Genomic DNA, 15848 nt, shown 5'->3' with positions numbered 1-15848 from the left:
GGTCACTTACAAGCTCGGAGAAGCCTCGGACCACCTGGCGCCGTTTCAGGTTGGTCTCTCCATCCAGGTTGGCTGTCTCGATGTGGCACAGCCCGTCGGGGTCACTGGAGTAGAGCAGCAGGATGTCTGCAGGGATGATCTCGTTGCAGCGAAGACGCACAAAGTCTCCCACACGGATTTCTTTCCAGAATCGGTTCACGTACTGCTTTTCTTCCCTGGTAAAGAGACAGCCGTTAACAAGTCTGGAGGAGATCAATGGAGGCCAAATTTGGATGATGGGCACATGCAGCTCATTGAACACTTCGTGCCACTTTCTGTAATGCTGAAATTTTCCATAATAAGAAGCATTTAAAAGAAGATTCCTAAAGGCCACATATAGTGAAACTCCAGTAATATGAAATATCTAGAACAGGCAAATCCTTGGCAATAGAAGGTGGATTCGTGGCTGCCAGAGCCTGAGGGGAGGGGAGATGGGACGGAGAGAAATTGTTTCCTGGGTACAGGTTTCCATTTGGGGTGATTAAAATGTTCTGGAACTAGGTAGTGGTGATGGTTACACAACACTAAAAGCACTAAATGCCACTGAGCTGTACACTTTAAAATGGTTACACTTTCCACTCCTAGGTATATACCCCAAAGAATTAAAAGCAGGGACTCGAATGGATATTTGCCTACCCATGTTCATAACAGCATTACTCCCAATAGCCCAAAAGTGGAAACAACCCAAATGCCCAACAATAGATGGATAAGCAAAATGTCGTATACCCATACAGTGGAATATGATTCAGCCATGAAAAGGAAGGAAATTCTGACACATGTTACAACATGGATGAACTCAGAGGACATTATGCTAAGTGAAATAAGCCAGTCACAACAGGACAAACACTGTACGATTTCACTTTTAGGAGGTCCCTACAATAGACAAATTCATAGAGACAGCTAGTAGAACCTCTGTACCTTCTGCAGGATGGAGATCACCGCAGATGTATCCTCTCCACGACACTCAAGATGAAGGAGAAAATCACTCAAATGAGTGCCTGCCACAGTCAGCTTTCAATACCTGATAGTTACTATTGATTAATAGGTAGTAGGATGAAAACACGTGTAGATTTCGGCTTTAGATTTTTTTTCACTCTGGAAAAATGGGCTCATTAATCCTACAAAGGGCATTTTTAAGAGCTCCTTGGAGGCAGTTTTGTCCAGTTTTATAAATAAGCAGAGGAACAAGACTTTATCTCAACATGACATTCTACATGAGAAAACTGCATCAAAAAATCCTCTGGGTTATGTTGTTAGGAAAATAAAAAGCCCTAAAACACACTTCACTTTCACCATCACCTTCTCACTGGCCCCCCCACACTTCCTCGCCTGAGCTCCCGGAGAACAATTCAGCAGCGAGTCTGTCTCACCTGACTCCTGAGCGCTGGGTGATGAGTCCTGAGTGTCAGACCTCTATTTTATTCCACACTGTGGATCTGAGGGAACCCACGGCAGACTTCCAGGGGCTTCTAGCATCAGCTGCCCCAGGTGCTGAAAAGAGAAGTAGCCTTTTCCACTATAAGCCTCTATTTACTTGCATTCCTCTGTTTCAAGATCCACTGTACTTTGGTCGCTATAGGGCCAACAAAGATAAATTAGATACAACTTTGTCCTCAAAAATAAATTCAAGGAGAGACCAAAGCATTAGATAGCACCCCCTGGGGGCTATAGAATCAAAGGTATTCTTCTGGACCCAACCCTCCCTGCAAGGCCAGGGTGCTGTTCAGGTGAGGCATCCTTTTCCAGCTGTGACAAGTCCCCTAGCCCGAGCCCAAGGGCGCTGCCCGCTCACTGTCACAGTCTGACTTCTTCCCAGTGGACAGACAGCCTTGATGAGTGACAAATGAAACATCACTTAAGTATGTTCCTATTTCCTCTTCTGAAGATCAAACCTTGACTTTCTATCATTGCAACATTAGCTCTTTAGTCTTTCTTCCTTATCAGGACACTTTGTTGGCTTCCCACAGAAAGTACAGAGGAATTTGAAAGGCCCTGTCCTTTCCAGAAGAAGGTTTCCAAAAGCTAATTCGCTGTGCGGTCACTGAGGTGGGCAGTGCACGCTGACAGTGAGCTGGACGGGCCCCAGTGTGACAGCAGCTGCCAGGAGACCGGTGGTCCTACACTGGCCCTGGGGACAGGCAGGAGGCGGGGATGGCCGGGCCGGAGGAGGCGGGGCGTGACACTGTCTGGGTTGTTTATCTTCACTACATTCCATTTACAGAACTCATCAAAAATAAAGTCAGTTTCCATCTGCTTTGAAATCTTAAAATATTAGCTTGCCCACTCCAGCAGAGCATGTATTGAAAACAGTAACTTTGATGGAGACATTTGAGCCCGAAAGAGACCCCCGCACAGGCCCCTGGAAACACACAGCAATGGATGAGGAGACCTCGGTGACCGACCATCCTGGCGGGAGGACCCGTCCCAGCCATGGAAAGCAAAGGGAGCGGCAGCAGAGCAGCTCCAGGATGCCTGAAAGAGAAAGGCCCTGCAGCTCACAGGAACTCCTAAAGCAGCAGGACCCTTAAAACCCAGACTCAGGAGTCACGTGTGTAAGAACAGCATCACAGAACCCCTTCATCACCTCGACAGACAGACAAAAATTCCTCACTGAAGCCCCACAGTCCGGTTGACTGTTCCAGCAGGAGCTCCAGCACTGAGTGTGGACCCTACACCAACCCTGCAACGGCCCTGCCTGGCCTGCGTTACTCTTATTTTTATTATATGTATATCATATACGTTATATAGTTAACATATACTGTATAACTTATATATACTATATTACATATTACATGTGTATGTCTATACATATATAATAGATACATTACCTATAACATACATATTAGATATAAGCTGCCCTCCTTTTCTCAGCAACTGTATTTGGACATAAGGTCTTTAAAGAGGTGACTGAGTCAAAATGAGGTCATAGGGTGGGGCCCTGATCCTTATAAGGAGAGGGAGAGACACCAGGGATGTGTATGCACAGAGGAAGACCATGTGAGGACACAGGGAGAAGACGGCCATCAGCAAGCCAAGGAGAGAGGCCCCCAGAGACACCAGTCCTGTCAATGCCTTGATCTTGGACATCCTGCCTCCAGACTGTGAGACAATAAACTTCTGTTGTTTAAGCCGCCCAGTCTGTGGTGCTGTCACAGCAGCCTGAGCAGACTAGCACCCAATAACTTCAATTCCCATGACTCCTGCTGGAAGGAGCGGCTCCCAGCCTGCAGGGATGGGAAGGGGGAGAGCAGCAGAGGACCAGGTGACAGAGGGCATCACACCAGGACACTCTTCCACAGGCTTGTGTCCCACATGGCCCCGTGTCTGTGCACTGGAAAAGCACCGCAGAGAAAAGATGTAAGTCCCACTGACACCATACGGCAACACTGGCCTCCTAAGAACACTGATTTTAGAAGCAGCAGGTAAACAATTTAGGACCGGCTTCTATTTCCTCAGGTCACGGTGGATGCAGTCTAGGGTGGACAGGACACATGACCCCTCCTCTCCACAGGAAAAGTCTCAGGAGTGTATGCCACCTGTGGCCTCCCTGCAAACTCCAGAATTCTAACCTCCACCAGGCAGGTGCCTGCACTCCTCCAGGGACCAGGGGATCCACCTGAGATGCAAGGTTTAAAATCACCCAGTCCTCAACACTATGCATTTGTTTCCAGCAATTTTAGGAAGTGGCTCTGTGTAGTTTGCCCCCAAGATATTCCTTCTAAGCACAGGTGCTGCCCCATGTGGTGGCAGGATTCTGAGACATCCCCTAGATCCCCAGCCCTGGTGTGCAAGCCCCTGCCAGCGTCCCACCCCCAGCCCCCAAGTAAGGTGGGGGCTGTGAATGTGGGAGGAGTCACTCCTGCAGGTGTAATGAAGGTGACCCGTCAGTGGGCTACGAGCTAATCATCAGGTGGGCCTGATGGAGCCACAGGAGCCCTGTAAACTGGGCCTAAACCAGAGACAGTAAGTCAGACACGAAAGTGTAGAGAGCAATGGAAGGGCCTCATGACCAGGGCCAGGAGCTGAGAGTGGCCCTGGCCGTCAGCCAGCAAGAGCACGGGGCCCCAGGCCTACCAGCACCGGAGCTGAATTCCACCAAGAACCTGAACGAGCCTGGAGGAGGACGAGACCACAGCCAGGCCAACACCTGGACTGCAGCGGGTAACACCCAGGGCAGAGCACCCAGCCAACCCGCGCCTGCACGCCTGTTCCCGGAAGCTGTGACAGCACACATCTGAGTTGTCTCCAGCTGCTGAGTTTATAGTAACTCATCACACAGCAGTAGAAAACTAATACGCACAATTCCCTTCTTCTGCACAGAAGCAGGAGTCAGAGGCGTCTCAGTCCTCTCAGGGCACAGCAACTGGAAAACTCCCACTCAGCTTTAGAATATGCACACCGAGAAAAGACTACCTCATAGGAAAAGAACGCAGAGCAAGACTGGTTAAAATCCAAACACACTTCCCTCTCCTCACAAAGTGGGAGCCCAACAGAAGGTATGCATAACATATTAAAATGTGGGGAAACCTGAAAACGTGTAGTCTTGAAATATGGGCCACATCATACATATTACAAGCATGGAGCATGGACCCTCCACGAGAATGACAACCGCCCTTGCAATCAGCCATCACCGAGTACCCTGCTCAGGTGTCCTGAGGGGTCTGCCCCAGAGTGTCAATCCAAGAGTTCAGGGTCATTGGTGGAAAAAAGTGTGATTCTTCTGAGATGGGGGCGGGGATGGGGGAGGGGTCCAAGCTGAAAGGGGTCCTGATAAAAATGCCTTCTGTTCGAAAGAACCCTTAGAAGGCCACAGGCAAAAACATGTCTTTTCTAGGGAAGCACTGCCACTGGTTTTTCTGCGCCAAACCCCTCACCTCTTGGCCTGTTGTTTGCTCAACTGTAAAGCCAGAATGTTAAATAGATAATTTCCAAGATCTGTTCTTAGGCCAAAAGAGGCTTCTAATGATTAGCTTTCCTCTTCTGGGAAAATCAATTAACATCATTTATAATTAGTCCTGCTGAGCTTTGAAGTTCTTATCTGAGCCTTTTTTGTGCAAAACAGCACAATGTGGGGGGTGAAGGAATAAGGAAATATTAGAGTGACTAGTGACAAATTTTATTTAAAGACAAGCAGTAAATAGAATTTTAAGATCCCTTAATTCATCATTTTTGGTCAGTTATTTAGGCTGACAAACTATTTATTTGTAGTAGTTATGTTTTTAAAGTTACTAAGTAAACAATTCCAATAAGAGGAGGTAGCTGGCTTACAGAATTTACAGGAATTATTTTAAGCAGTTGAAAGCAGGTTTTTGCCTGAAGTTACTTTCATGTAGCTCTTCATGAATGCAGGGTTCAAGGACTCCTGCTCAGAAATGTTCTGTTAATGATTTATTTTTTGAAATGCATCAGAATTCCCACCAGTTCAGCCTCACTCATGATCCCTCTCCAGTGTTGAAACTGTCTCTGCAATGGCTAAGGGTTTTCAACAATGTATTTATAAATCTCTCCAATTGTATTGGGGGGGAAAACAAATCTGACTCCATATTGGATCTGTTTCTTTAACTTCTGCATTCTATTGCTTTTGCTTTAAGTTAATCACTAAAGGGACATTGCCTATAAGCTTAAATTATACATAATGGCCCATCTCTGGGAACCCTGCCTCCCAGGTACTGAGCCTTAAGCTAAAATACCTTTGTTTAACTCACAGGAAACATCCTGACCAGGCCCACCTGTGAATGACTACAGGGAGGAGAAATTAACACATCCCCTCTGGAGGCTGACCAGAACCAGGAAATGTTTGACTTTACTTCCCCTTTTAGTATAAAAGAAGTCTGAATTTTAACTCAGGCAAGATGGTTCTTTGGGGCAGGAGTCCACCACCTTCTTGTTCTGCTGGCTTTCCAAATAACGTCACTATTCCTTGCCCCAGCAGCTCATCTCTCAATTTACTGGCCTGTCCGGTAGTGCAGAGAGCATTATGAGCTTGGACTCGGTAACATGATGTGGCCAAGGAATAAAACCGAACAAACTGATAAAGTTTAAAAAGAAAAAGGCACTAGCAGAATTGAGGGAATTTTACTTTCATCTTCAATGCGTTGTTTTCAAAGAAATTTTCATTTAGGTTATTGGATTACCATTTTCCCAAACAGCAAAAGAAAATTTTTTTAAGGTGACAACAGATTCCAAATTTGAGAAACCATTTAACATCCCTGGTGACCCACTGCCCCTCCTTGTACAAGGACAGTCCCAACAATAATTGGGCTGTCACTGTCCCTGATCTCCAACCTGGTTTATGGATTCATGAACGTAAGAGTCCTCCCGCCTGAAGGAAGGAGGGAGAGGAAGATGCACGCCCATTTTTGACTCCACCCACAGCAGGTGACTCCTCCCTTGTAATGTGACACGACCATTCCAGTTTAGTGACCAGGAGGCAGGCTGCCCACAGTTCTAAATGTGTCCATGAAATGCCCATGTCACATGCATGGAACCAGCGTCCCAGGGCATCTTGCTGTTGGAGACGTTTGCCTCTTCCATTTCTCAGTAATTTAGGAAATGAATGAGAAGATTGAAATGCTTATAACTTGGATACACATTTGATTTTCTGGCCCTTACATTATCTAACAACTTTACGTGGCCATATTTTACCATATACTTTCTCATGTTCCAAAAATGCTCCCTTTAATTCAATTGCATCTAAGTTTCACAACCACACACGGGAACTCCCCAAAGCCCTCCCACCATTCACCATGCCCACACCCTGCTCAGGTGCTGGCAATGCATGTGCAGGGGTAAACAAGGCACATCTCACTCACCTCCCTTGATTTTTCCCTCCCTTAAACTTGTCTCTCCCCCAACAAGACCAACAAACAAAGGCGTGTGTCTTGGGTTTGGATAGGCAGGAAAGAATGAGAAAGAGAAAGAAGAGATGGAGGGTTTTTAAGGTTTGAGCAAATCCACTTGAAAACAAGGCATTAAAGATGAGGGCTTCCCTGGTGGCGCAGCGGTTGAGAATCTGCCTGCCAATGCAGGGGACACGGGTTCGAGCCCTGGTCTGGGAAGATCCCACATGCCGCTAGAGCAACTAGGCCCGTGAGCCACAATTACTGAGCCTGTGCGTTTGGAGCTTGTGCTCCGCAACAAGAGAGGCCACGACAGTGAGGGGCCCGCGCACCGCGATGAAGAGTGGCCCCCGCTTGCCGCAACTAGAGAAAGCCCTCGCACAGAAACGAAGACCCAACACAGCCAAAAATAAATATAAATAAATAAAAATTAAAAAAAAAAAGATGAAAGTACAATTCCCTCACTTGTGTTTTAAGTACAATTCAGGGCTGAGAAGAACACTTGTTTTGATTAGGCAGTCAGGGAGTGCCTCCTGGAAGAGGGGGCATCTGACTTTAGCTCCTGAAGGATGAAAAAAATCTTAGCCTAACCCATACCCCACCAACCCCAAGCAGACTACTTATACTAAAGAGTGGAATTTAGGGAGAGGCTAAAAGGGCAATGCCCAAACCAAAGCTAAGGGAGGGCACAGCAAAAGAAATCAGGAGACTCAGACACAGAAACAGTAAAGAAAGACCAGGCATGGGAGTTCGACTGTACAATCAATGTGACTGGACTCCATGAATGATCAGATGAGTCAGGCACGGGGTGCCCAGGTCTCCAGCCCTGGTGGCTGGAATGTGGGAGCCACTGACCTCACCCAGGAGTGGGTGTGCTGTGGGATGGAACAGAGTCCAGTTGTGAGCAGTGCTGAGTCCAAGATGCTGGTGGGCGTATGGGGTGGGAGATGCTTCAAAGACCAAGGTAGATAAAGACAGGCACTCAGGGTTCACGCATGGAGGTGACAGGATGCCGACCACGGGCACTGTCATGGTGATTACCAGGGAGAGAGCTGGCTAGAAGGAAACAGCGTGAGCTCAGACGGAAGCAACGAGGGAGGGAATGCCGAGGAGGGGAAGCCGGCGGGGGTGGCTGGGCAGGCAGGCGGGGCAAAGAGTGGGGGCTGGGAGCCCAGGATGAAGATGTGCCCAAGGTCTCATGGTGCCTGCTCACCACCACGGGCAGGAGTCCAGGGGCCACACTTTCCACTGCCAAGTGATCACACCTGGACAAACAGTCATGGAATGTGTGCTCACAGTCACTGTATTTTTATTTCCTTTTGTGGGGCCTCAACCTTCAGTGGCACAAACCTGAATACGGCACACCTGTTACGATCAAAGGTCACTTTTCCAAACACTCCTGGCCCTTCTTCCTCCCCCTCCAGACCTGTTTTCCACTCAAGCACATTTCCTGCCTGGCTAAGGGAGAGTTCAGTCTCTTGAAAGACGGGGAAATGTTTTCCAGGAGTGGGCCACCTGCACAAGGTTCACGAATGCTTAACGGCTTGGGACAAGGCTTTCAGCCAACGCCAGCTGGAGGCTGACACCAAATCCCCGTCAGCGCCCACACATCAGCATCATCTTAATAATCAGAGCAACAGAACAATAGGTACGTACCCCCACTAAGTGCAGCCCTCACATGGAGCAGGCAGCACGCAGAGTGCTTACACACAGTCCTCACACTACATTCTCACTTACGGATGGACAGACTGACCTGTCCAAAGTCACACCCAGAAAGGGGCACAGCGAGGACCAAATCTGTCTGACTCCGGGGCCCATGAAGCCCTGGGGGAGGTCTGGTTTTGAAAGTATTATACATTTTACATTTAATCTGTGGTTTGTAATTAAAGCAAGAGCTGAGATTTTGTTTTCTTAACTTAGAAAGACGGTGTGATTGTTCAGAACAGTTAAGTGAATGGGGTACCTGTATGGGCAGCACTGAATGTAGAATCATAGAGAAAATAAGACCGCGTGGTTAGCAACATTCCATACAATGTCTCTGACGTGGAACAACTATCCCTGTAAAGAGAGAGCTCTTTCCAAACATCAAATTGCTTCAGGTCTACCTGTCAGTTTATCACATCTTCTGTTGGTAAAACATCCCCTGGATAAGAAAGGCAAGCTCCAACTAAAGTCGTGCTTCATTTACTAAACAGAAAAAAAGTTGGCCAGAAATATCGGGATGCATGCAGGTGAATGCATGTTCTTTCCTCCAAATGGTTCAAGATCGAGGTAGGGTCAAACGTAAAGTATCTAGAAAGATCCACAGAACACATTTTTAAGAAAAAGAGAAGCCCAGAGAACTCAGGAAACACGCAAACCAACTAGACTCAGGCCTCCCAAGCATGGCCCGAGTGAAGTACTCCTTTGGCCCTCGAAGGGGAGAGCTGCTCAACACTTTTTAAAGCTTTTTTAAGCAAACAGAACAAATGAGAAAACAGGATGCAGTGAGGCAAGCCCTAAATGGGAGTGTGGCAGCAAGAGATCCAAGAATCTCGTGGAATAATCATCGTGCCAAGGCCTGATGCCTTAGGGATGAGAAAACCCTTCATGGATCCATTATTCAGATCGTGGACAAATGCAGGAGTGTGTGGGGATGAAGAGAGAGAGAGACAAAGATGGACAATTTTCACAGCACTTTAAAAAGACCCATCAAGACTCTGAAACTACTCCAAATTTAATATACACTCATTATGAGACACGCCTGGGACCTGGGACCCTTTGCTGCAGTGCTGCAATGCTTGCACCTGGACAAACCTCTCCTCTAGCTACAAAATACAAAGAAACTATAACGAACTAAAAATAACTGCATGCATGTACAGTTGGGGCAAATTCTGGACAACAAGATACAAAGAGACCAAAAAACCCAACTGCCACTTCTGAAGAGCCAGGAACAAAAACGGGGTGGAGAGCAAAAGCAGGGTACTGCACATGCCCCCTGCACACAACACCACCAAAGGGGTGGGCAAACCACCTAAGCCACCACTCCGGCCCGACCCCTGGACACACCCCTACCTTCACCCAATATAAGGAACCAGCTCACACCCCCTCAGGGAGGGAGCAAGCAAGCGATCCTGTTGTTTGTTTTCGCTCCCCCCTGCTGCAGCAGGGGCCCCAATAAAGCCTTGCCTGAATTTCTTGTCTGGCCTCTGATCAATTTCTATTGATTAGGGAGGCCAAGAACCCTGGTCCGCAGCAATTACACAACAGGCAGAGAAGGGAAAAGTCCAGAATGAGAGAGATAATGGCTTTAAAGCAGGGTTTCTCAGCCTCAGCGCCACTGACGTTTGGGGCCAGATCGTTCTTTTTGCAGAGGGCTATCTGCACTGTGGGACTTGGGCAGCACCAAGCCCCCACCCAAGAGGGGCAGCAGCCCCTCCCCACAAATCCTACCAGCCAAGTTCCTCCTGGGGGCAAAGTCGCTGCAGGTGGAGGACCACCACTTCATAGCACCCAGGATGGACATTCAGGAAGGTGGGTTATTAAGTAAACCTTTACAGAACCAACATATTTTAAAAATTACGTGGGTGAGAACTCAGCACTAAAACAGAAATGGCAAAATCTGCAGCAGACACCCGACCCAAATCTGTTGCATAACGTCCAGAATGTGTCTCCTTTCCACCCTAAACTGAAACAGCTGCTCCTTCGGTGAGACATGCTAATGGATTCGGAATCTCATACTAAACATCAGAGGATGCTGGCGGTACTCACCCTGGATTACGGGGCCTCTGTCTTCTTTAGAATGAAGATTGGATGCTGACTTTCCCAGCCCCCACTGGACTATGCTGGGACCACACAATTATTCACTGCAATGCCACAATGCATACCCAGAAGAAAGGAATTTTCCCCAGGAGCTGTACTAGCTTGTGACAGCAAAATGACACCTAAAAGAACATGACCAATTAGAAACCTCTTGGTGAGTTATAAAACTTTTGTTTTTGGACAAATCATTTCTACAGCAATCTTTTCTGAGTTTCATGGGACAGTCTCAAAATAGCTCACCAGACATCAGGATGCGGGATCAGACTCTATCCCAATAATAATACTGCCCATTTGTAAAGCATGTAAAACACTTCGGGGGCACTTTTAGAGTTTTCAAGGTAATTTCTTCTACATTCACTGGTTGGTATGACATTCTCATGAAACAGGCAGGATGACTCACATTTTTCAGGCAATGCCTTAAAGCTGGGAGGGGTCTGGTGTTTTTAACAATTTTTCCTAAGAGGCTGCAACAATACATACTTCTCCATTGGTAGCTAAGAGTACCCGCCGCCCTGTTTCTGCAAACAGTAAGTGCTTCTTTCTTTTCTCTCCTTGCCACCTGATAGGCAGACAGGACACCTTACCTTTTTACTGCTCCTGCCTGACTCCCAGGCCATTTAACCTGTTCTTCTGGGAATAAACTGCCTATTTTCCCACCGTTTTTCCTATCGTATTGTTTGCTTCCTTCTTGACAACTTAATTTGTGAGAGCTTTTATATTAAAAATATTAATCTTTTTTATTTTACCTTGAAAATATTTTTCTCTAAAGAATTATGTTTTTTAATGTTTGCTTATAGTATATTTTTGTCATATAACAGTTTTAAATTTTTATATAGTTAAATATGTGTGAGTTTTCTAGGCCTGGCTAAGAAAGTCCCCTGTGCCCCTAGACTGGACGTTTACTTTTTTGTTTTTTGTTGGGGAGTGCAGCATTCTTTTCTTCTTTAGTATTCAAGTGTTCAAATGAACTGATATTCATTTTTATATAGTACAACCTGAGGGTCCAAGGCTGTTTCCTCCAGACAGCCAATTGTATAAACACTGTTTATTAAATAATCCTTTTCCCAAGGAACTTAAGCACCCACTCTAAAATTCTCACATATAATATCATGTATTTGGGGTTTATCATATCTTTCTCCATGTCCACACTCTGACACTGGGATCCACTGCACAGTGTGCTGGATCAGCCCCACCACTGGGAGCCCCCAACCCCGGGTGGAGGCAGCCCCATGGCAGGGCCCCGGCTGGCACTCTGGGTGACACTGGGTGCTTCCTGCTGCCACCTCTGCACCCCTGCAAGTCACAGTCAACTTCATGCTGCAGCCCTGGTTCCACTAACTGTACGAAAAGTCCCTCCTGTTTGATCTTTTTAAAAATGTCTTGGCTATATTGGGGCATTATAAACTCTAAGGCCATTTTATTCAATTCCAAGAGAACCTTGCAGGCAGAACCACACAACACACATGCACCCTCTTCTTGGAGAACTCACTCTCCCACCCACGGCCACAGGAAGCCTCCTGCTGGCTTACATCCTTCAAAGAGATACTGCAGTTATCTTCATGCAGGCTTTGAGCCCTTCTTGTTCAATTCACTCCTCTGGGTGCTCACTGCTCCCTGAGTTACTGTGAGTCATTCTTTATGGTCCCAAGCCTTCCTCAGCTGCTGTTTCTCTGGGCATGAGTTCCCTCTGCTCAAACCATTTTCCTTTCCCTGGAGGCCAGTCCCCTTTGAAGGAATGGTTACTATTCTTGGTTAGCATGTTTGGGCTCTGCTCTGCTTTCTAAAATGATGGCAGGTGCCCGCCTTGCGGAAAGTGAAGCGGCCCCCAAGAGAGCAGTGAGCATGAAGTTCACCCAAGCTCCCACTGGCAGCCTCTCCCAGCCTCAGGGGCAAATGAAAAGCACCCTGGAGGCCACAGCGTCAGGTCACCCTTGCATGCACCAACGGCCACCTTCCCCACTGAAGGCCCACAGCCCTCTGCAGGCCCAGGCTTTCTCCAAGACACTCACTCTCCTTTGTGGCACCCACCCCAGTGCTGTTCTCCGAGTGCCTGTGGCCTATGCAGGAGCCTGAGCCAGTGCTCTGCACGGACCCAGATGGACAAAGGTCGGTCCAGATGCACAGAGACCTGTGGCCACTGCTCCAGTATGCAGGTTGGAGAGGAGAAAGGTTCAGGCCCCCATTTCCCCAGAGCCCCCTGCTTCCTCTGAATCTGAATTTTGAAAGTGAGAAGACTTCATTGATGACAAGGTCCCTCCCTCTCATTTGACATTCTGAGGGGACTAAGGGCCAGAGAAGTAGACAGATTTTTCCCACTCGGTGGGGGTGATTGTCTGCTCCCACTGCACTGCCGGGAGTCTTCCCGAGGCTCATTGAAAAGCATTGACCTTTGGGTCACTCTCTGACTAATACCACGCTGGGTTCCCCCCGGCCAAGCAGAATGAGTAATCACGCAAGCAACCTAGTCTCTATATAAAGTTCTCTAAAAAAATCACTGCAATAACATTTCTCCATAATTGATTTATTGCAAATGTCCCTCAGTCATGACAAGCACAGTGAACGACCTCAAGCAAGCCCTGTCCTTCAGAAGATTCAGCCCCTGGAATGGAAGGGATGTTAAACTATGGATCAAACTATGCTCTGGCAACATGATTTCTTTTGAAGCAGTTTGTGTGGGGACATAAGACACCTCTGGAATTCACAGCTTGGGAGTCCAATCCCAATTTTCTCCAGTAAATCAGTAACGGCAACAGTATCTCAGGAAATTGATTTCACCCAATAATTTTCTGAGAATGATCAACAATGCTGGAATTCAGAATTGACTTAATCCCCTCTTTGGGTAAAGACATGGTGAGTTTGGCCATGCTGCTGATGGTCCCCTTTTCCTTGTGCCACGGCTGCCAGACCCCACTGGCCACCGCAGAGTCACCGTCACCAGTCATGTTTGCAGTGCCCTGTGAGGGGGTGCCACTCCCACTTTAAGGAGGAAGATGCTGAGGACCAGAGGGGGTTAAACCTATGCCCTGACTCACGGCTGGAAGAGAGGAGAGTTGCTCCAAAAACACGCATAGAAGGAAGGCCTGAAACTAAAGTAACCCATGCTTCCCAATTTTAGATTATTGGGGGCAAAAATGCTAAGAAATGGGAATTGCTAAATTATAGATGTTCTCGCCTATCTTTATTTAGAAAAAAAAATTTCTTTTTCTTCTTGGGGGAATCAAGCAGGTTACAGTAAGTTACATTCAAAGAATCTTTTGTCGCTACACAAATGTGCAAAGTTAAGAAGCACACCCCTTCGGAGGAACTGAATCAGCCAGGGGTTCCCACCATCCCAGCACCAAATCACCGTCATACTGCTGAGCCCACTTCATGAGGCCTGGGTGCCATAGACGTGACTGTCACACAGGCCCCACTGTGGGAAGGCCTGCCGACTGGTCACCTCTGGCCCAATTCTAAACCCGTAACAATGACGACTTTGGGATTTCAACATAGCTTCTTGAGATGGGGGAGAGACAGACCCTTCCCTCAATCCACTTCAGTGATTTGGGGTTGAAAGGGCTTGTAAATAGGAACAAAAATTTTTTTAATGTTTTTGGATTTCTGCTTATGCCTCTAACAATCTAAATACCATTGAATTTGATTCCTGATTTTGGTTTTAGCAATATGTTATTATCTTTACCACTATTAATAGTAATACTTATTTTCCCAAAGACTGCCAGGTAGGTACCAGCACTAAAATTATTGCCTGGAAATATTTCTTGAGACATTTTATTCCTTAACGGAAGTAGTGTGTCATGAAATCCGCTGGGAAAAATTTGACCTGTGAAAAGGGTTTGTTTCGCAGCCAAAGCACAGGCGCTGAGTGTCACAGTCTCTTTCACCCACACAGCCACGGCTCTGTCATGACCCTGTGCGCACACACAGCCAGGGCCAGCACATGGGGGTTCCCACAGCAGGGTGCTGGCCAGGGAGCCTTTGTTCCTGCACAAGCTGAGTCTGGCCGACATCAGAGAGCACTCACCCTTCTTCAGACCACTCCGGTTCTTTCCACTGGGGATGTGCCCCTGTGGCGAGGCAGGCATCCTGGGCATGGCTACAGCCACACGTGACCTGGACAGGTGTCCTCTGCCTGGAACTTGCCTGCTGCCCCCTGGGATGGGCCAACTGGGCCTCAGGACAATGCCCCCTGGGTGGAAATGGCAGCAGCAGTAATTCAAACTCGCCTTGGAAAGGCCTCTCACTCCTTCAGTGGCTCTTGAAACTTTAGTAACTTGGAAATGTTATCTTTCAGAAAAGAATTCACAAAACACACACCTGTGTATATTAGGCTCCTCAGTGGCACAAGGAATCCCCCTGCTGCCAGGAAAGCTGGGACAGGCACCCCCAGGCCCAGGAGACACCTCTGAGCGGTCACTGTCATGAAGAGGGGCCAACCCGCTGCCCGCGTCTGTGGACATCCCGCAGCAAGGCCAAGGGCACAAGGAGGGCAGCACAGAACAACAAGAAGATTCCAATCAGCAGGAGAAAAAAGGCTTTTTTACTTCCTGCAATATGTGATTCCAGTCTGGTGAGACAGCTTCCAGGTCTCCTGGGCCACAGGGGCTGGATGACAAACACCTAACAAGAGAACAGTCTCCAGATCATGGTGACAAAACCCGATTCAGCTGCTCTGGCTACCACCCGCGCTGGACACGCCCATAAAGGGCTTTCATCTGGACCCCCCAACAATGCAAACTGAGTCTAGTGTAGCGTAGAAGGTGTGTCAGGCAGCCCACTCTGGAACATTCAGGAGGCTTCCTACCCATCCTAATAAAATTCACTTTATTTCAAATACCAATACATGGTTAACTATTTTAACAACTATTTCTCACCTTATTTAATTTTTTATTTTTCAGTTTTATTTTATTCCTAGTATTTCAACAACAGCAGAGCCTATGTGCTTTTACAGAAATAAAGTCCACACATTTAATCTAACGCCAGTATTTGAATAACTTTAGTGACAGCACTATCCTCATGCTGTCCCCCTTACGGAGGAGAGTTCGGGGCGTCATTCTGGGTGAAAGGAAAATGTATCTCCTCTTAGGTAACTAACTTGAACAAAAGAAAACTCTTGGGAGTGACAGCCTCCCCTCAGCTGGGGAAGGCAGTCCAGTGTGTGCCATGACCCCA

At 47.4% G+C, this 15848-nt stretch overlaps 1 protein-coding gene across 1 annotated transcript in view; it reads right to left on the bottom strand.

Moving 5' to 3' along the window:
* Positions 1-15848, bottom strand: part of ATP10A (ATPase phospholipid transporting 10A (putative)) — a 177775-nt gene that overhangs the window by 114042 nt on the left and 47885 nt on the right. Inside the window, 1 exon segment of the mRNA XM_036844164.1 lies at positions 11-215. Within this exon segment, the coding sequence (XP_036700059.1) occupies positions 11-215 (205 nt within the window).

This window comes from Balaenoptera musculus, chromosome 2 (assembly GCF_009873245.2).
Source record: "Balaenoptera musculus isolate JJ_BM4_2016_0621 chromosome 2, mBalMus1.pri.v3, whole genome shotgun sequence".
Lineage (NCBI taxonomy): Eukaryota > Metazoa > Chordata > Mammalia > Artiodactyla > Balaenopteridae > Balaenoptera > Balaenoptera musculus.
Note: the sequence above shows the minus strand (reverse complement) of the source record. Positions and strands in the feature narration are given on the sequence as shown.